Here is a 23,269-nt window from a genome sequence, read left to right on the forward strand (position 1 = left end):
CCAAGACAGCTGTGGCTATGGGGAGACCCTGTTTCAAAAAAAAAAAAAAAAAAAAAAAAAAAAAAAAAAAACTGCATGTCTGTGTTTGGAGGTTGGAAGAGGAAACTGATCACCTGAAATTAGAGGTGTTTATGACCCATTTGATGTGGATATTGGGAATGGAACCCAGGTCCTCTGGAAGCACAACACACCCTAACCATTGAGCTACCTCTCCAGCCCCAGGGACCGATTTTTCTAGAGTGATGTAGCCCTAGCTATCCTGGAACTCTATCCACCTACCTCTGCTAGGACTAAAGACCTCCCCTCCTCCACTAGCACACCCAGCTGTTTTCATCTTTTTTTTTTTTTGAGACTGTCCTGGAACTATGTAGACCAGGCGGGCCTCTAACTCACAAAAGATCCGCCTGCCTCTGCCTCCCAAGTGCTGGGGTTTTGTAAAGGCATGCACCACCACACCCGGCTAACCTGTTTTCATCTTTAAAGGATTATTTTTAAATATTTTAAGCCTGGTGTAGTAGCGCACCCTTAGTCCCAGCACGCCAGAGGCCGAGTCAGGTGGAGCTCTGTGAGTTCCAAGCCAGCTGGGGCTACCTACAGAAAGACCCTGTCTCAAAAAAAAAAAAAAAAAGAAAAGTTTATGATCGTATTTCCTGCACGTGAGTGCACCTGTGTCATGCAATGCCACGGTGGTCAGGGCGGTTTGTAGCCATATGGGTGCTGGGAATAAAAACCAGGTCCTCTACAAGAGCAGTGCTGTTAATTTCTAAGCCATCTCTCCAGGCGTTAGGTTTTATACACTAGTGTGTGCATTCGATCAGGGACCAGAAAGGAATACCCGGGAATTGGAAGTTACCAGTAGTTGTGAGCCTCCCAGTGTGGATACTGGGAATTGAACTGTCCTCTGCAAGAGCTCTCAGAGCTTTTTAATGGCAAAGCCATGGCATTTTATGTTCAGTTGTACCGTACAACACACCCCACAACCACAGGTGGTTTCAACTTTTTATTTCACTCATTGTAGAATACTGAACACTGCCCAAACACAAAGGTTTGAACATTTCTAAGGACTCACATGGAAACTAAGAATAGTTTGGGAGAGAAAAAGATGACACAAGAGGGGTTTTGACCAATATTCTGCAAAAGCATGAAGGTTATAGACTTGAAAATAGTCTCAAGATCCTTTTACCCTAGCCCTTATTCTCTGCCACCATTTACCTCTGCCTTTGTTTTGACAGTTGGTACTTAAAGCTCTTTCTCATCCTCTAATTCACTCAATTCTGTTTTGAAAGGGTTGGGTTTCAGATTTAAGAGCTCCTGCCCTAGTCTGCAAGTAGAGCTTGGGATTTTAAGCATAGCCAAGTGCTTAAGATACAGTAATTTTACTCATATTAGAGATATTTTTAAATTACCCAATTTTGATTTACAGTAGCATAAAACTTAAATGTTTAACAGGGAACTACTAATTCAAAGTAGTCATAAGAAAAATTTTTAAGATAGGTTCTCATGTAGCCCAAACTGCCTTCAAACTTTGTCTTCCTGACTTTACTTCCCAAATGCTGGGATTACAGAAGTACACCACCATGCCCAGCTTAGGAAAGTTAAACCACCACAATTTTTCAAACATTTAAGGAACAAGGTAGACAACATGCTCATCTAAACAAGTAATTTCGTATCACTGCAGCTAAGACATCTTGTTTAGTGGGCAGAGAGGTCCTGCTTTATGCGTGTACACAGTGTAATAAAAAATACCGTAATTACGATTTTACAGTATTGTAATTTGAAATAGTGCCAAGTATTCTTTCTTCATATGGGAAAAGGAAATTCCTTTGAAAATTGCTTGAATCCTGGACAAAAATGATCATTTTTCCCCTGGATCATTCTGTGGCCTTCCAGATTCAGATAAAAGGGACAGTTCAGCCTTTCAGAGAGGACATTCCAGCTCTCATGATTTCATCTACCAGAAGAATGTTGGTGGCAATCACAGTGCTGTAGGGAGAAAAAAAAAATCAGATGGCTCAGACATGAACACTAATTTAGCAACTTCAATGGCAATTTCCCCCAAAATTATCACCCCTACAAGAGTTATTTTAGTTTCCCCAAACTTACCATGAGTGAAGAAGCTGTTTCTTCACACAATAGTTATCCCATACGCCTACTTCTGCTGCTACCATTGGCTCACCTGAAAATCATCACATCTTAAAACCACGTTCCATCAGACACTGTCCATGAGGAAATACACAGTCTATGGCATACACAAACTACTAGCTCTGACAGGAACAGAAAATAAAGGTCAATGAAGTCTTGTTTTTTGAGATAGAGTCTTATAACATAGCCCAGGCTCACATCAAGTTTGTAATCCTGCTCCTCAGTTCTGCTGGAATTACAGGTTGTACCAACCACTCTGAGCTCAGGATCTTTAAAACAGTACTTTGTGCTGCCTTGCTTAGGACTAACTTCTTACACTGTTAACTATGAGTTCCCCCATTATTGCTCCTAGTCAATGTATCTTTAATGAGTGGCTGCTCTATACTTATCTGTTCTGGAAACATTCCTGTATACCTACATTAAAGAACAGTAATTGAGGCTGGGCATGGTGGCACTCAGGAGGCAGACAGATCTCTGCGAGCTGCAGGCCAGCCTTGTCTACATAGGGAGTTCCAGGCCAGCAGGGGCTACAGGGAGACCCTGTCTCAAAGAGAGAGAGAAAAAAAAAAAAAAAAGAATAGCAATTGAGGGGCTGGAGAGATCGGTGGTTAACAGCACTAGTTGCTCTTGCAGAAGACCCAGGTCCAATTTCCAGCATCCACATGGCAGGTAACTGTCTATAATATAACTGCAGCTTCAGGGGATCTGATGCCCTCTTCTGGCCTCCTCAGGCAGCAGACACCAATGTCGTGTATATGCCAACACACAGCAAAATACATACACATAAAACCTAAAAATAGCACTTGAATGACCACTTGCTGAAGTAGGTTTTTTATTTCCCTTGTTCCTGAAACCTCTTCTAAGTTAATGACAGTAGGCCTTCTGCTTTATACATGTATAATCTGTAATGGGCTAAATAAAAGCAGGGATAGAATCATTTCTAGATTTACTTTACAAATCAAAGTCTACTCTATGCATCAATCTATCCTTTTTTCAGTCCAGTTGTGAACAGCAACTCTTTTTCTCACCTGTGTTCAAATCCACACCAACAAGCTGACCCGATTCTGAATGTTCGGCTTGAACTTTAACTAATGTTTCCTGAAGGTCAAAACCAGAGTTCTGGGCAAGAACCTAAAGTGAACAAATTTAATTCTTGAAAAAATACAAACAGAACCCAGATTCAAGTCTACAATAAATGAACAGTATTTCCAATTACTTCTTTAAAAACGCACTTAAGTGAGCAGTATTACTGACCAACTGTCTAATCCCTTACAAACCCAGCTTTAAAAAAGGACTGGTTGGGGCTGGAGAGATGGCTTAGCAGTTAAGAGCACTGACTGCTCTTGCAGAGGACCCAGGTTCGATTCCCAGACACCCACACGGCAGCTATGAACCGTCCTTTACTCCAGTTCCAGGAGAATCCGAAGCCCACTTCTGACCTCCGCGGCATTGCACAACACGGGTGCACTCACACACATGCAGGCAATACACTCATGCACATAAAAAAAAGTTAAAAAAAAAAAAAAGCACTGGTTATAAACTCTAACCTTTGTTGAACACTGACAGTGTCCATCAGTTTAACGGAAACAGCAAAAATCAAGAGTATGCTCAAGAATAACCCATGTATTTAGTTTTGTTGTTTTGAGACAGGGTCTCACTATGTAGCCCTGGCTGGCTCCGAAGTCAGACACCCACGAGCCTTCTGAATGCTAGGATTAGATTAAATGCATATGCCATTACGCCTGGTACAAGTTCTTTCTCTTTTTTAAATTTTTTATTATTTTATGTGTATGAGTGTATTGCCTGCATGTGTGTAAGTGCACCTGTGTTGTGCAGTGCACAAGGAGGTCAGAAGAGTGTCTGGACTGGAACTGGTGTTACAGACAGTTGTTAGCTGCCATGTGGGTACTGGGAATCAAACCTGGGTCCTCTGCAACAGCAATCCGTGTTCTTAACCACTGAGCCATCTTTCCAGCCCTTCTTTCTCTTTTTTAAACACAGGGTCTGTACAGTATGTAGCTTAGAGAAGTCTCACACTCAAGGACCCTTGCCCCCTCTCCTTCCCAGGCAGGGCTGAGGAAAGTGCTACCATGTCTGGTTGCAAATATTCCTAAAATAGCTATCTCCTGTCATCTCAAATGTCAAAGCCAATCAAGTCTCCCAGAAAACAAATTTTTAACATGATGGAAAGGTAACTATATGGAGTAAGGGGGAAAAAAAAAAAAAAAGCCAGGCATTGTGGCAGGGGCAAGTGGATCTCTGTGAGATGAAGGCCAGCATGGTCTACACTGCAAATTCCAAGTCAGTTGGGACTATAGGTAGACTGTCTCAACAAAACACACACACACACCCAAAAAGGTACAAACTAACATTTGCACTTGACATTAGATAAAAGACAATGAAAACTAACATTTAAATAAGTATCCACACCTTGGGAATAATGAGCAAGGCATCTGCAAATGCCTGGACTCCAAGTTGAGCCCTGCCCTTTACACTGGGCTTGTATTTAATCAGGGCTTCTGCCATGGCCACTTCTACAGCACCAGCACCCGGGACAACACAACCTATTGGGAAGGGGAAAAAGAAATGCTAAGTTACAGAGAAAACAAAAAAACCAAACTGTAGAACTGATTAAGGGGAAAATATTAATATTAATACACATTAAACAGAATTCACTACTTTCCAATTAGTTTTAGTGTATCTTTTTGCTAGGGATGGAACTGAGGGGTCTCACATGTTAGGTGGGTGCTATAACACTAGCCACACCCCCAACACCCAGAATTCCATAACCAACTAACATCAAACAGCAGAGCAGTGTCATCTAACTAGTAACTGGCAGCTCTTAGGAGTTACCAGTATTGGCTCACTTGTACTCACTTTAAAAAATGATATACCAATAACAACTAGTATATCATCAGTCATTTAAAAGGAAGACTTTACTTTTGCATGGTGTCTGGCTGTGCAAATTACTGATAAAAAAACACAGTATTCGGCCATGCCTTTTAGACTAGCAACAAGAATACAAACTGTGGTTCTTACCATCATCAATAGCATTTTTGACAGCTCTCAAGCCATCTCTTATTGCATCCTTGATTTGAGTCAGTGTGTGCTTATTTGGTCCTTTGACCAGCAATGTGACAGAACGGGGATTGTTACATTTCTCAATGAAGGTGAACTTCTCTTCTCCCTATGTGTAGAAGATATTTTCAAAAACAGGTTATCATGAGGGTTGGAGAGATGGCTCAGTAGTTAAGAGCACTGGTTGTTTTTGTAGAAGACCTGGGTTCAAATCTCAGCACCCATATTGTGGCTAACAAATGTCTGTATCTCCAGTTTCAGGGGGTTCAACACCCACTTCTGTCCTGAGGGCACTCCACGACATTTACACACATGCAGGCAAATACACTTATACATACAATATAAAAGTAATAAATAAAAAGCACATTATCAACCAGGCATGATCGTATATGCCTTTAATCTCAGCACTTAGAAGGCAGATCTCTTTGGTCTGCATAGCAAGTTCCAGACCAGCCAGCACTACACAATGAGACTCTGTCACAAAAAAAGAAAACAACAACAAAAAATCATGAACAATCAAATACTGCTAGTTTCAGGAAGAAAACAATACTTACCAGTGTATACTCATATACAAGTCCTGCATGTCCCAGACAGTCAGGATTCAGGTCATCAAAGGAATTTAGAGCTACCCCACCACAAGCAAGAGTCAACCTGCAACAGGAAAGGAATGTTAGCAGTAATATTCAAAACCAAAAAGTTTTAGGATACCATTTTCAGAACTACATGCTCAAAGTGTATTTTTAAAAAGCATTTTTTTTTTTTTTTTTTTTTTTTTTACGGGGTTAGGGTCTCCCTGCAGACCCAGCTGGCCTAAACTCTCTATGTAGACCAGACTGGCCTTGAACTCAAGAGATCTGCCTGCCTCTGCCTCTGCATGCGCCACTACACCCAGCCTTAGAATACATTTTAAAATACACTTTCCAGGGCTGGAAACTTGGTGGTTTTAAAAGAGTTTGCTGGCCTTTCAGAGGACCAGAGTTCAGTTTCCAGCACCCACGCTGAACATAACCACTCAAATCCTCCTAACATCTCTTAATAACAAAAAATAGGTATAAAAGGAATCAAGTGTAGAGCAATATTCACAGAATTACACACAACTGTTGGGTGAAAGCAGACCATACGCTCACTGGCAGATGAACCACCAAAGGGGCACATACACACAAATGGACCACCAGCCATCTTTAGAGTCTGATGTGCCTGACAACAAACACGCCAGGCTGCTACTCCTGGGTCGGTTTACCCTCTACTTTAGAGGGCAGACTTTCCATTTTCAATTTATCATTTACTAAATTATTTGTTCTAAAATACTGAAAAATGTGACAGATACAAATGGACAAATATCCCAAGTCTACTCATAGATTGCAGATTGTGTTAAATACGCAGTGTCAAAAGTGCTAATAAGGAGCTGTGGGGAAGGAAACACTCATGTGGGACAATGGACAACAGTGATGATCACAACAATGCCATCCTAAGAGTGAGAATGTAGTAATTTTGAATTTAATTCAAAGGTTTTTTTTTTATTTTGAGACAGGGTCTCCATATAGCCCCAGCTGGCCTCCCAAAAGCTGGGATTAAAGGTGTACACCACCATGCCCAGCTTTAGATCAAAGTTTTAAAGATATTAAAAAGTAGACTATCTGGAGAGAGGACCGAAGAGAGTAACAGGGAGACTGTGTGGAAACAATCAAAGCATATTTCATACTTGTGTACAAAATATAATGAAACTCATTATTTTGCTCTTCGTTAACAAAGAAAAGTGCAGAAGTAAGCAGAAGTGAAAAAGGAAAAACCTAACTCACTTGCAAAGTAAGAAGTCACTTTAGTTAGATTATCTGCCCATACCTCTCCATATTTCTCCTCTTCGCTCTGCGCAGAGCTACTATGCCTTCTTTTGCAAGGGCATCTAAGGAAAAGGGGTCAATTCCCTGTAATAAAAACGAGAGAGGACTGAGTGGGCAAAAGGTCCTTGTTTGTCAAGCCTGATGACCTGGAGTTCAATCCCAGGGACCTACATGGTGGAAGGACAGAGCCAACTCCTGAAAGTTGTCCTCTGACCTCCATACATCCTCTGTGAACTACATGTATGTACACACACACACACACACACACACACAGCGCGCTCTCTCTCTCTCTCTCTCTCTCTCTCTCTCTCTCTCTCTCTCTCAATAACAAAGCTGGACTTGGTGGCACAAGTCCACCAAGCACTCAGGAGGTAAAAAATGCCAGCATCTATGAGATCCAGCCCAGTCCAGATGGTCTATATAGTGAGTTTCAAGCCATCTGGAGCTACATAGCAAGACCCTGTCTCAAACAACATTTATCTCAGGATTAGAGAGATGGCTCAGTGGTTAAGAGCACTGGCTGCTCTAAGGAGTAAGGTTCAGTCTCCAGCACCCACATGGCAGCTAACAGCTGCCCATTAACTCCAGTTCCAGGGGATCTGTTACCTTCTGGCCTCTGTGGTTATAGCATGCACAGGTGCACTTACAAACATGCAGACAAAACACTCATACACATTAAAGAATAGTCATAATTTCTAATTCTCACCTTTTGATTAATAACAACAAATCCTTTATCTGAATCACCACAGACTTTCTTCTTCAATTCTATTATTTTCTTAACTCTGTCTTCAATGAATTTTCGTTCAGCTTTTACTAGTTTTTCTCTCTCTTCTGCACTCTTGTAAAAAAATCCAGAATTCACTTCTCTATAAAAAAATAAAAGTCACAGAAAGGGGGAAGTTCGCATGTTTATTTTTTATGGCATTGAGGGAACTAAACTAGGCTGGTACATTCTAAAGCAAAAGCTCTACACTGAGCTACAACCCTAGCCTGCATGTTTTTGAGAAAACAGCAGCCCAGAAAACTAGATTAATCTTAAGACTTTCTTACAACTCTTAAGACTTGTAAGACTTTCTGCCTTATAGGCGGAAAAAACATTCATTCTGAAAGGGCTATAAACTCACGTTTTCTCATATTCTAAGGACACGTTGCATGTGAGGATGTATGCATTTTCTACTCTTTTCTTCATATCAGGATGCCGTGCTCCATGATCCAAAACTAGCCCTCGGATTAAGCTATAAAACAGGAAAACATATCACTGCTTATTTCCAGATAGATGGAAGGATGGAACATATACACATGAATTAAACTGAAACAACTGACTGCTATATTGATAAATTTTGTATCAAGCCACTTATTTCTACAATTATTTTGAAAAAAAATTCAAACATGTAAAACATAAGACACGCCACCCCAACAAAAGTGATAATCCTGCATCTTATACAAGATTCTGTACACGCTGACTAAGACACTATCAAACTGTGATATCTCCTTTAAATGCCAAATCACCAATATTCACATACTGGAATCATAGTGGTCATAGACACAGCAAAGCACTCCCCTCATTTCAACAATATATGCTACTTACAGCAATGTACCTGACAACTTATCCAACATGAACTTAGGGTTATCTAAATCTATTAATAATCTGCTAAAACATGTACTTCATGTACTTATCAATTTACCAACACACAAGTATAGCAAGGGTTTTAAAGCCCTCTGTCACTTACCTTGTATCAGTTTCAGATTTATGCTTCATCTCCATGATTTCAACCATGAAGAGGTCAATGGGCTCATCTTTTTTCTTAATGGCCAAAACAGAGTCCACCACAGCCTACAAGACGATAACCAGAAAATTTGACTTGCAGAAGTTGAAACACTTCCGCTGTCCTTCAAACAAACTTAAAAATTTCAGTTTGTAATTGCTTAAGGAATTATCAACACTCCCATTGTTTTATTAAAAATACCAATAATTTTTTAATCCTAGTACTCAGAAGGCAGAGGGAGACAGATCTCTGTTGAGTACAAAGTCAGTCTGGTTTACACGTGAATTCCAGGCCAGCTGGAATACAGGGAGACTTTGTCTCAAAAAGACCCAAAACAACAAAAACCAATTATACCTCCTCTAAAACTTGGTCAGGCAATCATTTTAATTTTCTCATTTCACGTTTTGGAGACACACATTAGTTTATCACTGCCTACAACAGAAATGAATCACTTATTTCTCGCAGTGAGCCTGTGAAGACCTTATGTGTGAACTACCAAGAGCACTGCTGTTTCTACTATCAAAGGCTTTCTGTGAGCATTGTACCACACACATACAAGGTGAATGAGTACCTCTGTTAGGACATCTGCAAGCTCAGCATGAACTTTAGTTCGTAGAGATGTTCTGGCCACATCAATAAGTGTTTCTCTATCCATTTCTCTGTTTACTTTAATTTGTTCCAAAAACTGGAGGGCCTTTTCCTTTGCAGCTTCAAAGCCTTCAGTTATTATTCTGGGATGAAGACCCTGTAACAAAAATACAATTACAAAACCAATTCCAACACTTGCATCTCCAATTAGATGCAATAATAATTCACCAATGTTCAGTAACTTGAGAGGATACTCTGGATTATTCATTTTCTTTTACAAAATCAAGGTAACATGATGTGCTCATTTTCTGAATACATTAAAAAGGACAGTATTCCTTTCAATGCAGAGGAAAAGAACAGACTTTACTCTAGCACAGAGTCAACGCCAAGAGAACTATAAAGCACACTTGGGTGTTCACTGTGCAAACCACCAAGAACATGAAAATGCAAAGCTGGTTCCTAAAAATCTGCTGACAATACAAGCATTTTTATCTTCCCTACAGGTAATCTAAAACTAATTTATATCATTAGAAATTATGAAAGCCTACATTTATATAGTTAGTTTTCTTTATTTGTGACACAGGGTCTCAGACTTAGGCATCCTCATCTTATGCACTATGGTTATTAACATGTCAATTCACACTAAAAGCCACCAACACTCCCTATACACAGCATACCACAAGAACAATAACCACTGAGTACCTCAGAGATGTAGAGGTCCGCCTGTTTCAGCAGCTCCCCAATGATAAGGACGTTGGAAGTAGTACCATCACCAGTTATGTCATCCTGGGCCGTAGCCACTTTTGCTATTAAAGAGGCTGTTGGGTGTTGAATTTGCTGAAAATAGAAAAAGAATTACTTAGAGGCTGGAGAGATGGCTCAGTGGTTAAGGGCACTGACTGTTCTTGCAGAGGATCCAGGTTCAATGCCCAACACCCACATGGCAGCTAACAACCATCCATAACTCCAGCTCCAGGGGATGTGATGCCTTCTTCTGACCTCTGTGGGCACTGCAGGACATGGACGCACTTACACACATGCAAGCAATACACTCACACATTAAAATAATATCTTCTTTAAGAAGAAAAAAGAACTACTTAAAAGATTTAAAATCTCTCAGGTGAAATTAAGATAGGCTCTTTAAATCTATTTAAACTGACCAGTACATCACCACATTTTGCTTTGAACTGCTAGATTTGGGGAGTCCAGGTGAATAAAACAGGTGCTCCTTATCTATTTAATTTGATCCCTGGGATTTAAAAAATGTAAAATTATTTCTCCTGCTCATGAATGGAGAGATTAAACAGAAAAATAAGTCTTTCTTCAGTTGGGAGCACTGGCTGCTCTTGCAGAGGACGGGGCACTCATGTGGCAACTGACATGTATCCCTAACTCTAGTTCCACAGGATCCCATGCCCTCTTCTACCTCCTTGGACACTGCATGAGATGTGTACACTTACATACATGCAGGCAATACACTCATACACAAAAGACAAAAATAAAAAATTAGCTCTGCTTCCTCTGCCTGCTTGAAGCTTTCTGCTCCAGCCACCTCCTGCTACCATGCCTCCCCAACTTTATGGAGACTCTCTCTCTGGAACTGGGCTTCTTATCACTTCAGACAGCTCCCCATACCTTCCTTGGCTGTGCCAGAACTCATGAGGGATGCCATTCTGAAACTAGGACAGGGTCACCTTTTTAAATACCCCGAGTATAAACACCCAAGCAAGCAGCTGATGAGACAATAAAAATTTATTATCAAAGTTAATCAACAAGGTCCTAAGCACTGTGCCTTGGAGAGTCAGGAGACAGAAACTGCTAAGGATTTAGTGACATGCAGGTCACAGGGATGTTTACCTCTCTTCCAGGATGACTTGAAGTCATAGGCATTTACTAAAACTTTAAAAAGAAACGGAAGTGTTGGAAAACGTGGCAAGGGAACTTCTAAGAAATTAGGAAAAGATGACAAATTGCCAATATAGGAGAAAAGAAAAAAAGAACCAAGAGCACCATCTTACAAAATGTCAGCACCTGAGGTGGCGTTTCAGAAAGAGAAAAATGGAGAGGAAGATATATCTAGAAAATGAATAAACAGCCAGGCGTGGTGGCGCATGCCTTTAGTCCCAGCACTTGGAAGGCAGAGGCAGGCAGACCATTGTGCGTTCAAGGCCAGCCTGGTCTATACAGTGAGTTCAGGTCAGCTGGGACTACAGGGAGACCCTGTCTCAAAAAGGCAAAAAGAAAACAACAACAACAAAAAAAGAAAATGAATAAAGACCAAATTCTACTGAAGAACATAAATTTCTTAACAGTGCCCAGCAAAATGAACAACAAAGCATCAGATCAAAATACTTTCTCTTCGGCTGGAGAGATGGCTCAGCATTTAAGACCATGTATTGCTCTCACAGAGCACCTGGGTTCAGTTCCCAGCACCCACATAGTGACTAACAACCATCAGTCACTCCAGTTCCATGGGATCTGATGCCCGCTTCTGGCCTCCGTGGGCACTGCCCAACATGGGTGTACTTACATGCAGGCAAAACACTCATAAAAATAAAAGTATTTTTTAAAAAAGTGTGAAGCTGGGGCTGGAGAGATGGCTCAGTGGTTAAGAACACTGACTGTTCTTGCAGAAGACCCGGGTTCAAATCCCAGCACCTACATGGCAGCTAACAACTGTCCGTTAACTCCAGTCCCGGGGGGATCTGACACTGCACAACACGGGTGCACTCACCTACATGCAGGTGCTACACGCTTACACACAAAATAAAATAAAATATTTATTTTAAAAAGTGTGATGCTATGGTCAGCAAGATGGGTTCAGGAGGTAAAGGCTATACCCTTAACCCTCTAATCCAAACTACAAAAAGGCAGAAAAGCCAGAGAATTCATGTCTGATACCCAGTACACTTGTATTCTTTTTTCTGCTTCTCTTATTCTCTGAAAGATATGCTGAGTCAATGCATTTTTCCCACCTTTTGAGTGACCTAGCACAGCAACCTCTTACCATTTCGTGAAGCAGGACGTTCCCGTCTTTAGTAAGCTTGATGTCTCCAGCACCAGAAACAAGCCTGTAAAATGGGCAGAAACTGACGAATCAGAATGTGAGTTTATTCAATGGCACCCAATCTGTGAGGGCTGCTACCACTGGCATTGTTAACTTCTGATTCTCCTTCCTCCAAGTGCTGAGACAACAGTCTTGCACCACCATTTCTCCTGGTTTACAAGGTGCTGGGGATCAAAACCAGGGCTTTGTGCATGCTAGGCAAGAATTTGGTTCATGTTTCTAACTCCACCACAGGGGACCTGAGGCAGAATTACTGGGATCCAGGCCAGAGGAGGCTACATAAAGTTGTCTCAAAGTAATTACAATTTAAAAATGGAGACTCTCGGGGGCTGGAGAAACGGCTCAGCAGCTAAGAGCACTGGCTGCTCTTGCAGAGGACCGGGGTTCGATTCCTAGCATCCAGCTGCACAACACGGGTGCACTTACATGCATACAGGCAATACACTCATACACATAAAATTATTTTAAAAATGAAGAATCTCATAAAACCATGAAAGTGTAAAGGGAGGAACAAAATGTAATGGAATATATATGATATGAAAACAAAAGGGCTTTGGGGAGGAACCAATTAAGAGGGGGAAAAGCATGAGGTGAATAACAACAAACTAAAATGTGTTATGTTAGGATGAAGTTCATTACTTCGCTTGCTAAAAGACATTAAAATAAATCCTATAAAACTTGGGCCTTAGTCCCACGTCTAGCAAGCTCGGAGCCACACGCCACCCTCTCCTTCCAGAGGAAGTGGGTGCGGCAGGCAGCCCCGAAAAGCGCGAACTCGAGCGGTTTTTGAGTCCCGCAGAAGCCCCGGAACAAACGGCCGGGGCAGAGGGACTGGGATGGCGAAGAGAGGCCGAGGGCAGCGATTGCGGTCTGCGGCCCGGAGCTCGCCAGGCCTGGGATTACCGACCCTCCTCCCGCCAGCCAGGCCTTACATCTTCATGGTGCCCTTAGGCCCCAAGTTGGTCCTCAGCACGTCCTGCAGGCCCCGTGCCGCGCTGATGTTAACCGCCAGCGCCGCCTGCGCCCGGGCCACCTCAGCCTTGGGGTTCAGGGTCTTCACCGCCGACATCGCTAGGCCAGCTCAAGGAGAGGCTGAAAACAACGTGCGACCAGCTCAGCGTGGCCCGAAAATCTCTATCCGGTCTTTCTCGAAAAGTCCAGCGCACCTGGCCCGCCTCCAGCGTGCCCACGCGCCACCGCCATTGGTTTGCGGGTCATGCTTTACTCGCTAATTGGCTCAATCGGCTGCTCATCGCCTGAGGCCTCGCCCATCGCGCGCAGATGCAGCGTCCTTGTGCATCAGCGAAACCTGTTCTCCAGAAATCTGGACTTCGGTTCCTAAGGTTCCGCTATGGTCGCCGCCCATTGTTGCGGATCCGGGCCCTCGGAACTGAAGCGCTGTGGTTGCGCGGCCTTCTCTGCAGGAAGGTCCCACAGGTTGGGTGTGAGTGATGCTATGGCCGCCTGCGCGCGTCTAGGCGTCACCGGAAGCAGAAGCATGGGGTTCTTTTTTAGTGGGACTTTCTAGCAGTAGGGTCTTCGGGATTCTTCCCTCACTCTTCCTTTATTTCTTTAATCCATTTTTTTTTTTTTTTTGGTTTTTTTGAGACAGGGTCTCCCTGTAGCCCCAGCTGTCCTGGAACTCACTATGTTGACCAGGCTGGCCATGAACTCACAGAGATCCGCCTGCCTCTGCCTCCCAAGTGCTGGGACTACAAGCGTGTACCACCACGCCCGACTCTTTAATCCATTTTTATCGCTAGGCGCTTCACGGTTTGGTAGGTGTTGTGGGAACCCCATAAAGGATCCTTCTCCGGCACCTCGGTGTTTTAAGACCCGGTAAGATAGAGATGTTTTAATGCAAGATAGAAAGTGGTAGATAGCCTTAGAAGCGACAGAATTGGTGCGATGGGCTTTGAGAAGCAAGAATCAGTACTTTCCTAGGGCTCAGGTCGCTGAGGCAGTTTTGAAAACATAATTATTTTTTATTTTTGTATGTGAGATGAGGTCTCATCCTAGTGCCGGCTAGTGAAGAACTCTGTGGAGCCAATCTCATCTCCAGCATGGCAATCCTCCTGCCTCAGCCTTCCAAGTCGTGGGATTATAGGTGTGAGCTACTACGCCCTGCTGAAAACTCCAAATTTCGATGAACAGTGGTGCCCAGCCTTTGAGAGGACTTGTAAAAATGTTAAGTTAAAGAATTTCCAAAGGTCTCCATAGTTGTTTTCTAGTATTTAGTAACATTCCCACGCCCTTGCCATACATGATAATCACTAGTTTATTTTAACAGATAATAATGAAAGTTGCTCCAAATTAAAAACGTGCCAAAAGCCAATGGTGAACTGTATCAGCCTTCTTCCGTCTTCTTCCTAGAGATGATCTTACCTGTAGATCTTCCTAGAGATGATCTTACCTGTAGATACTTGAATTCCTGAGCTGTTTTCTGAATTAACTATGTATATGAAAATAGATCATTTCCCCCACACAAATGGCTATTCATAATACTGTTGGGTGCATTATACAAAAAGTGTTGTGGAGATTTAAAAGTTTTGTGACACACAGTCTCTTTACGTATCTCTGGCTGCCTTGAATTCACAGAAATCCGTCTGCCTCCATCTCCTGAATGCTGTGATTAAAGGCATGTGCCACCGTACCTGGCTATCTTGGAGATTTTGCCATTTTGATAGAAATAGGAGGCCCTCATTCTCCTTAGCAGCTGTGTGATATTCATTGCAAGAAGGATACAAGTACTGAGGGTGTCGCTAAGTGGTAGAGAATTTGCTTAGCATGTGCAAGGACGTGGGTTTGAACTCCAGCAGCAAAAAGAAAAAGGAAAGAACTCATGACTTACAGACATCTAAATTGTTCTCAATCCTCTGCTCTTCAGGCTGCAGTGAGTATGCTCCCTATAATGTTCTTAAGTAGCTTTGTGAATTGGAGAGTCACCAAAGCAGGTATATGATGAATGGTGCACAGAAGGCTCATATTTAATTCTACAGAGTTCTTGGTGGGCATGCAGGTTTATTTTAGTGCTAAAAAGATCTAAAGAGAGACAACCTTAAGTGAAAGTTGGGAAGTTTCAGGTGTCTGCTTACAAGATAGAGAAAGGGAGAAATGGAAAGACTGAATTGAATTGGAAAATTGAAAGAGGAACAGGAAAACTTGAGTGTCAACATTGTTTTATTTTGTTTTTGTTTTTGTTTTTTACTATTTTCATTTTTTTGGTCTTTTTGAGACAGGGTCTCACTGTAGCCCCAGCTGTCCTAGAACTCACTATGTAGACCAGGCTGGCCTTGAACTCATAAAAATCCACCTGCCTCTGCCTCCCTAGTGCTGGGATTAAAGGTGTGTGCCACCACACCTGACCTTTTGCATTTTTGTTTTCTTAATCTATTTTTTTATTTTCTATTTTTTTATGTGTATGAGTATATTGATTGCATGCATGTAAGTGTACCATGTCGTGCAATGCCTGTGGAGGTCAGAAGAGGGTGTCAAATCCCCTAGAACTGGAATTATGGACAGTTGTTAGCTGCCATGTGGTTACTGGGAATTGAACCTGGGTCCTCTGCAAGAGCAGTCAGCGCTTTTAACTGTTGAGCCATCTCTCCAGCCCTTTTTACTATTTATTTAAATTATGTGTGTAGTGTATGTTTGTGTGGGTTTGTGCTTGTGAGTACAATGCCCTTCAAGGCCAGAAGAGGGAGTTGGATTTCTTGGAGCTCAAGTAACAGGTGGTTGGGAGCGCCAGCCTGGATGCTGGGAACCAAACTTGGGCCTTCTGCGAGAGCAGAATGTACTTTTCATAACCGCAGAGCCATCTCTCCAGCCCTCAAAATATTTCAATACAAATCTCAGCACTTGGGAGGCAGAGGCAGGTGGATCTCTGTGAGATCAAGGCCAGCCTGGTCTACGTTACTAGTTCCAAGCCAGCTGGGGCTACAGGGAGACCTTGTCAAAAAATAAACCAAAACTCCAAAAGCAAAACAAATACAAAAAAAAAAGAAAAGAAATACTGGAGGTTTAAAAAAATTTATCTGTGGGGTTTTTTTGTTTTGTTCTATTTTTTGAGACAGGTTCTCACCATGTAACTATGGCTGGTCTGGAACTTGCTGCGTAGACTGGGCTAGTCTTAAACTCACAAAGATGCATCCACCTCTGCCTTCCAATACTGGGATTAAAGGCCACTACATGCCTTTTTTTTTTTTTCTTTTTTTTTCCATTAAAATTTTTTTTTATTGAGCTTTTGTAGATCTCATAAAACAGCTCCCAAATTTAGACCTCTCCCCCACCCATGCTTCCCCAACCCCCTTACCAAACCTCATGCATTTCTCTGTACATGTTAAGTCTTATCCAGTCAAGCATTTATGCCTAGATGTCCTTCAGTGCAAATTCATCTATTGGAGTCTAGTCAGCCCAACCAGAGATCATAAGTAAGGCATACCTTCCCTCACCCAGTAGTAGTCAGTCTCCAGTAGTTCTCAGCTAGGGGTGACCCATCATCCATTTCTCTTGCTCCACTTTGAGTCCATCCCATTGAGTTGACATGGGTCCTGTGCCCAACACCACCATTGCCACAAGATCACATGTGCAAGCTTCCAGTGGCCTGAAAGCCTCTGTTTCCCTGTTTATAAACCAGCCCTGGCTCTTACAGTCTTTCTGCCCCTTCTTCCACAATGGGCCATGAGCCATGGGTGGGTGAGGTTCCACACAGTCCTATTCAGGGACACACACTCTACAGTCTCCCATTCTTTAAAATTTGGCCGGTTGTGGCCTTCTGTGTGCATCTCTCTCTCTGTGGTATAAGAAAGCTCCACTTGTGAGAGTTAAGGGATGCATTAGTTTTCTCTCTATCCCTTGTTCAGTGATGTTCCATGAGCCTTCAATGTAGAAGTTCAACTATAGATGTGTCACCTAGGACTGGGCATCTCTCAGACATACAGTCTCTGTGTGTGACCAGTTGTGAATTCTGCAGTAGTCTCCATCTGTTGCAAAAAGAAGTTTATTTGATGAGTGGTGTTTGCTATGCTTATCTGTAAATATAAGGATCCATGTTTAGCATATGGTAAGAAATTTCATTTGTATAGAGATACGACAGGAATAGGGTTTTCTGAAGGATCCATGCCCTTTCCAGCCATGTGTATTCAGCTGAGTTTACAGTGCTATCCATGAGTTTACTCCCATTGAGAGGGCTCTAAAAGTCCAATTAGATTGTTGTTGATTTCTCCCCAGACAACAGAGGCACTACTGCACCAACAGAGGTAGCTTGCTGTGCCGGTAGTTATGGTTATTAGGCTTTAGGGATGGGATGGACCATTGATTGATTTTTCACCCTTAGCAGTTTGAATATTATTATCTAGCATTATGAGAGCTAAACTTCACATAGAAAGCTTCCAGGTCAGTTCCTGCTCCATTGCTCCAAGTCCTATATCTGACGTATGTCCTGTCTTCAGCAGTAGGGTCTCATCTTCTAGTTCTGGAAGATAACCAAGAGCTTTGGCATTAGCCTATGTTCTTTTGGGAGTCTCTTGGACCACACTCACCAACCACTGAAAGGGATGTGTCTTCTGTCTGGGACTATTCTTTGACAAACAGCCCTCAGGTATACATATGCACTAATGTTTAGACACTGTATATGCATTTCTCAAGGAGTTTGGGGAGGATCACATTTCCCTCTGGGTTCCCTAGCCCCCTAAGATTCATCTTTACTCTTTTTCCATCCATCTGACCTCCTGTTTCTCTCCCCAGTCCCAGTGCCCCCATTATCCTCACCCTTCCAATAACACCCACCATCCTCCCTCTCCTATGTTCTCCCATACACACCAGGTTCCCCTGTATGTCCCTTTCTCCTTCCCTCCCAGCCAAAGACTCTCACTTTTTCTTTTTGAGACAAGGTCTTACCATGGAGCACAGGCTAGGCCAGCACTGAACTCCTGATCTTCCTGCCTCTACTTGCCTCCTGAGTGCCAGGATTACAGGCATAAACCACTATGCCTGGCTTGCACATGGTGCTTTACCTGTGAACTACATCCCCAGCAACTGTGTCATTTTCACGATAAATATTGCACAGGGTCACCACATCCAACTAAGCTTATTCATATTTTTTTTAAGATAGGATCTTACTATTTAGCCCTGGTTGACCAGGAGCTTACTATGTAGACCAGGCTGGCTTTGAACTTACAGAGATCCACCTGCCTCTGCCTCCTGAGTGCTGGGATTAAAGGCAGGTGTCACCACACCTGGCCTCATGTTTATTTTACAGTGGCCATAACTCTGAAGGAATTGATCATAATTTATTTCACCAGATTCCTATCGAACCAAATTTTGTTACTAAAATCTCCACATGAGCTGGGTCTGGTGAGTCATGCCTTCAATCCCAGCACTCTGGAGGCAGATGCAGATGGCTCTCTGTGAATTCAAGGCCAGCCTGGTCTACATAGTGAGTTCCAGGCCAGCCAGGCTACCCAATTCTCCAAAAAGACAAAACAACAACAACAAAATTCCATATTACAGTTCACGTATATGCCAGAGTGTCTGTAGGGTACATTTGAGAAATCGGATTGTTAGATGTTCACTCCCACAGCAGCAGTGATAGTAGTTCTGATTTCCAGTCTCTATTTTCTTTTCGGCGATAGGGTCACTTTAAAATTGTTTTATCATATTTATTTTTGTGTCTGTGTATATGTATATGTGTATAGGTGTGTGCATTTATGCCAGAGGAGAACTTGCAGGAGATGGCTCTCTCCTTTTACCATGTGGGTCTTGGGGATAAAACTACAGTGGTCAGGCTTGGCAGCAAACACCTTTACCTGTTGAGCCATCTTGCTCATCCCAAAAGAGAGTCTCATGGCCAAAACTGGCCTCAAGCTCACTATGTAGCCGAGGATGACCTGAAGTCCTGATCCTCCTGCCTCCATCTCCCAAGTACTGGGATTGCACATGTGCACCACCATGCCTGGCTTGATCTTATAGTCCTTTTTTTATTTGTTTTTTTTTTTTTTTCAGATAAGGTCTCCCTGTAGCCCACCTGATCTTAAACTTGTTATGTAGAGGGGCTGGAGAGATGGCTCAGTAATTAAGAGCACTGGCTGCTCTTGCTAAAGGACCCAGGTTCGATTTCCAACACCTACATGGCAGCTAACAGTCATCTATAACTCCAGTTCCGGGGGTTCTGATGTCCTCTTCTGACCTCCATGGGCATTGTACAACACAGGTGCACTTACACACTTGCAGGCAATACACGTACACCTAAAAATAATGAAATTAAAAAAACTTGTGCGGCTGGAGGGACGCCTTTGTGGGTAACTATACACACACCAGTAAATATACCGGCCATTAAAACACTTGTAAAAATAAAAATAAATCATTGAAGGAAAAGAAATGTCTGTGTAGACCAGGCTGGCCTTAATTCACAGAGCTCCATCTGCCTCTGCCTCCTGAATGCTGGAATTAAAAGAATGTACCACCAAGCCTAGCCTTCCTTTTTTAAAAAAATATTGATTTATTTTTAAATATTTTTATTTCTTATGTGTATGAGTATATTGCCTGTGTGTATGTAAGTGCACCCCTGTCATGCACTGCCTGTGGATGTAAGAAGAGGGTGTCAGATCCCCTGGAACTGGAGTTATGGATGGTTGTTACCTACCATGTGGGTGCTGGGAACCAAACCTAGGTCCTCTGCAAGAGCAGTCAGTGCTCTTAACCACTGAGCCATCTCTCCAGCCCTTTTTTTAATATTTGTGTGTAAGTGCCCAACAAGCCCCGAAGAGGGAGTGTCTCCTGGGCTGGAGTTGCAGGTGGTTGTAAGCCACTTGATGTGGGTTCTTGGAACTGAACTCTGGCCCTCTGGATGAGTAGCAAGTGCTTTTAACCATTGAGCCATCTCTCCAGCCCCAATTTTCCAGTCTTGACATCAGAATGTGCTAATACACTTTTGTAGTTTTTTTTTTCCTTCAGTATTTCTTGGGGTTGATTTTGGATCTCACACATGCAAAGTACCTATTCTAAGCAACACCCTCAACCCTGTTTTTGCCAGTTTAAAACTGACATTTTAGTGTAATTTAATTTTTTTTCATTTTGAAATAATCTCAATCTCACAAAGATTTGAAGAAGTAGCACAACGAGTTTCCAGGTTCTTTATGCAGAGTCCCTAGATCTAAATGTCCATATAATCTCAGAACAAATGTCACCAGTAAGAGCTGGATGTTACCATGTAATCTATACTTTTTTTTAATGTGTATGAGTGCTGCATGTATGTGTGTGCAGCACATGCATGCCTGGTGTACAATGAGGCCAGAAGTAGCTGTCAGATCCCTTGAAATTGGAGTTACAGGCAGTTGTGAGCTGTATGAGTGCTAGGAACTAAACCCTGAGTCCTCTGCAGAACAGTAAGTGCTCATAACTGCTGAGTCATCTCTCTGGCCTTCAACTCTGTCGGTTTCAGAGAGAGAGAGGGAGAGGAAGAGGGAGAGGGGAGAGGCGAGAAGAGAGAGGAGAGAAAGAGGGGAGAGAGAGATGCAAACCTTGAGTACTCTTTACTGGGGTTTGTTCTCAGCTATTTTGCAACTAGAAATCTTTAAAGACAAGTGAATATCTTCCTAGACAAAGATCAGGCTTGCTGGCTTTATGCTATAAAATCAATACATTTCCTGCTGGGTGTGGTGGCACATGCCTTTAATCCCAGCACTTGGGAGGCAGAAGCAGGCAGATCTCTGTGAGTTCCAGGCCAGCCTGGTCTACATATCAAGTTCCAGGTCAGCTGGGGCTACAGGGAGACCCTGTCTCAAAAAGATCAAAAAGACAAAACAAAGCAAAACAAAACCCCCACAAAACAACGCCCCTCAAAAAACCATACATTTCACAAGCTCAATGTCCCTTAGGTGTGATCCAAACCAATCCTGTGGAAGCATGTACATTGTGTCTCCCCCACCTAGAACTTTGAAGGCAAAGGACACTGACAGAAAATGCCCATGGGCAGGTCAGAGGTGTGCTGTGTTGCATAAAGCCTTTTGTGTCTCCTGAAAGTTTTGTTACGTTGACCAATGTCCATGAAATAGTAATTGACTAATACTAGCTTGTAAAGAGAATAAAGCCAAATCCCAGACATACTATTTTCATTATTTAAGACATTTGGTATTTGGGGTTTTTAAAAAAATGATTCTTGTTTTTTGTTTGTTTGTTTGTTTTGAGACAGGGTCTCCCTGTAGCCTCAGCTGGCCCAGAGCTCACTATGTAGATCAGGCTGGCCTTGAACTCATAGAGATCCTCCTGCCTCTGCCTCCTGAGTGCTAGGACTAAAGGCGTGTGCCACCATGCCCAGCTCTAAAAAAATTTTTTTTTTCCGTGTATGAGTGTCTTACTTGTGTCTAAGTGCACCACATGCTTTCCGTGCTGGTGGAGGCCAGAAGAAAGCATAACTTCAAACTGGAGTTAAAGACGGTTGTCAGCTGCCCTGTGTGTGCTGGAAACCAAACATAGATCCAGAGCAGCCAGTGCTTTTTAACTGCTGAGCCATCTCTCCAGTCTTAAATATAATTTTTTTTTCAAATTGTTATTTATTTTATTTTTATTTTTTGTGACTTGTACTTTTTTATATACAAAGGGATTAAGTTGATCTTACTGAATCTATTTTTTAATATTTTATTATTTTTATTTTATATGTATTGCCTGCCTGTAAATGTACTTGTGTTGTGCAATACCTGCAAAGGTCAGTAGAGGGCATCAGATCCCTGGAACTGGAGTTACAGGCAGTTGTCAGCCACCGTGTGGGTGCTGAGGATCAAACCTGGGTCCTCTGCAAGAGCAGCCAGTGTTCTTAACCACTGAGCCATCTCTCCAGCCCCTATTTTTTTAATATTTTATTTTTTATGTATGTGTATGTTTTGCCTGCATGTTAAGTAGGTGCACCCATGATGTGCATTGCCCTCGGAGGTCAGAAGAGGGTGTCAGATCCCCTGGAACTGGAGTTATGGATGGTTGTTAGCTGCCATGTGGGTGCTGGGAACTGAACCTGGGTCTTCTGCAAGAGTAGCCAGTGTTCTTAACTGCTGAGCCTTCTCTTTAGCCCTATTTTATTTTTTAAGTATATTTTGCTTTTTTTTTTTTTTTAGAATTTCATACATGTGTATTTGCATCATTTCCACCCCTCCCCATGTCATGTATCACTCCAATGTTTTTTAAATCAAATGCTAACCCAACTATAGTATTCAGATTTCTACTTTTGGTAGGCCAAGACACAGAGAGGTTTTTACATTTGTTATTTTTGGAACTTTCTGCTGGTGTTTGTCAGCTTTACCACTTACCAAGTCACTGAGTGCTGTGGCACACTCCTGTGATCCTGGCACTTGGGAAGGCTCAAGCAGGATGATTGAAAGGTGAAAACAAGGCTGGGCTATAACAGTGAGATCCTGCATAACAATAAATAGTAGTAAATAGAAAAAATTTTTTTGTAGTGCCAGCTGGTCTAGAACTTGATATGTAGACCAGTCTGGCCTCAGTCTCACAAAGATCACCAGCCTCTGCTTCCTCAGTGCCAGGATTAAAGGTGTATGGCACCATGCCCAGCAAAATCAAATAAATTTAACAAAGAAAAGAAGGTCTTTCAGGAATATTAGCAATACTTGTAGTATTTTTACCTGTCAATTGTGATTCAATTTTAAAAGGACTTGTTGGTATTTTTATCATGATTTCATCATACCGTATTAAATTTGGTTCATCTGTACCATTTAATAGTCTCACAAGAACCACAGTGAAAAGTATTTTAATCCTTCTATAGAGTTACACCTTTTCTG

General features: G+C 42.3%; 1 protein-coding gene and 2 non-coding genes across 3 annotated transcripts; all 3 read right to left on the bottom strand.

Annotated features, from left to right (window-relative positions):
• Positions 1–987: 987 nt before the first annotated feature.
• On the bottom strand, positions 988–13,678 carry Cct6a (chaperonin containing TCP1 subunit 6A). The gene is made up of 14 exons (XM_008839161.2): positions 13,415–13,678; positions 12,423–12,486; positions 10,118–10,252; positions 9,399–9,572; positions 8,792–8,895; positions 8,186–8,296; positions 7,768–7,927; positions 7,063–7,145; positions 5,775–5,871; positions 5,182–5,329; positions 4,573–4,706; positions 3,171–3,273; positions 2,104–2,176; positions 988–1,983 (listed from the first exon to the last, which is right to left on the bottom strand). The coding sequence occupies exons 1-14, from the start codon at positions 13,549–13,551 to the stop codon at positions 1,911–1,913; spliced, it is 1,596 nt and encodes a 531-aa protein (XP_008837383.1). The 5' UTR covers positions 13,552–13,678; the 3' UTR covers positions 988–1,910.
• On the bottom strand, positions 5,008–5,141 carry LOC115071385. Its single transcript, XR_003850469.1, has one exon. It is a non-coding gene; the product is annotated as a small nucleolar RNA SNORA15 (small nucleolar RNA).
• Positions 9,709–9,841, bottom strand: LOC115071386. Its single transcript, XR_003850470.1, has one exon. It is a non-coding gene; the product is annotated as a small nucleolar RNA SNORA22 (small nucleolar RNA).
• Positions 13,679–23,269: the final 9,591 nt, after the last annotated feature.

Source organism: Nannospalax galili, unplaced genomic scaffold, assembly GCF_000622305.1.
Source record: "Nannospalax galili isolate Female #2095 unplaced genomic scaffold, S.galili_v1.0 scaffold899, whole genome shotgun sequence".
NCBI lineage: Eukaryota > Metazoa > Chordata > Mammalia > Rodentia > Spalacidae > Nannospalax > Nannospalax galili.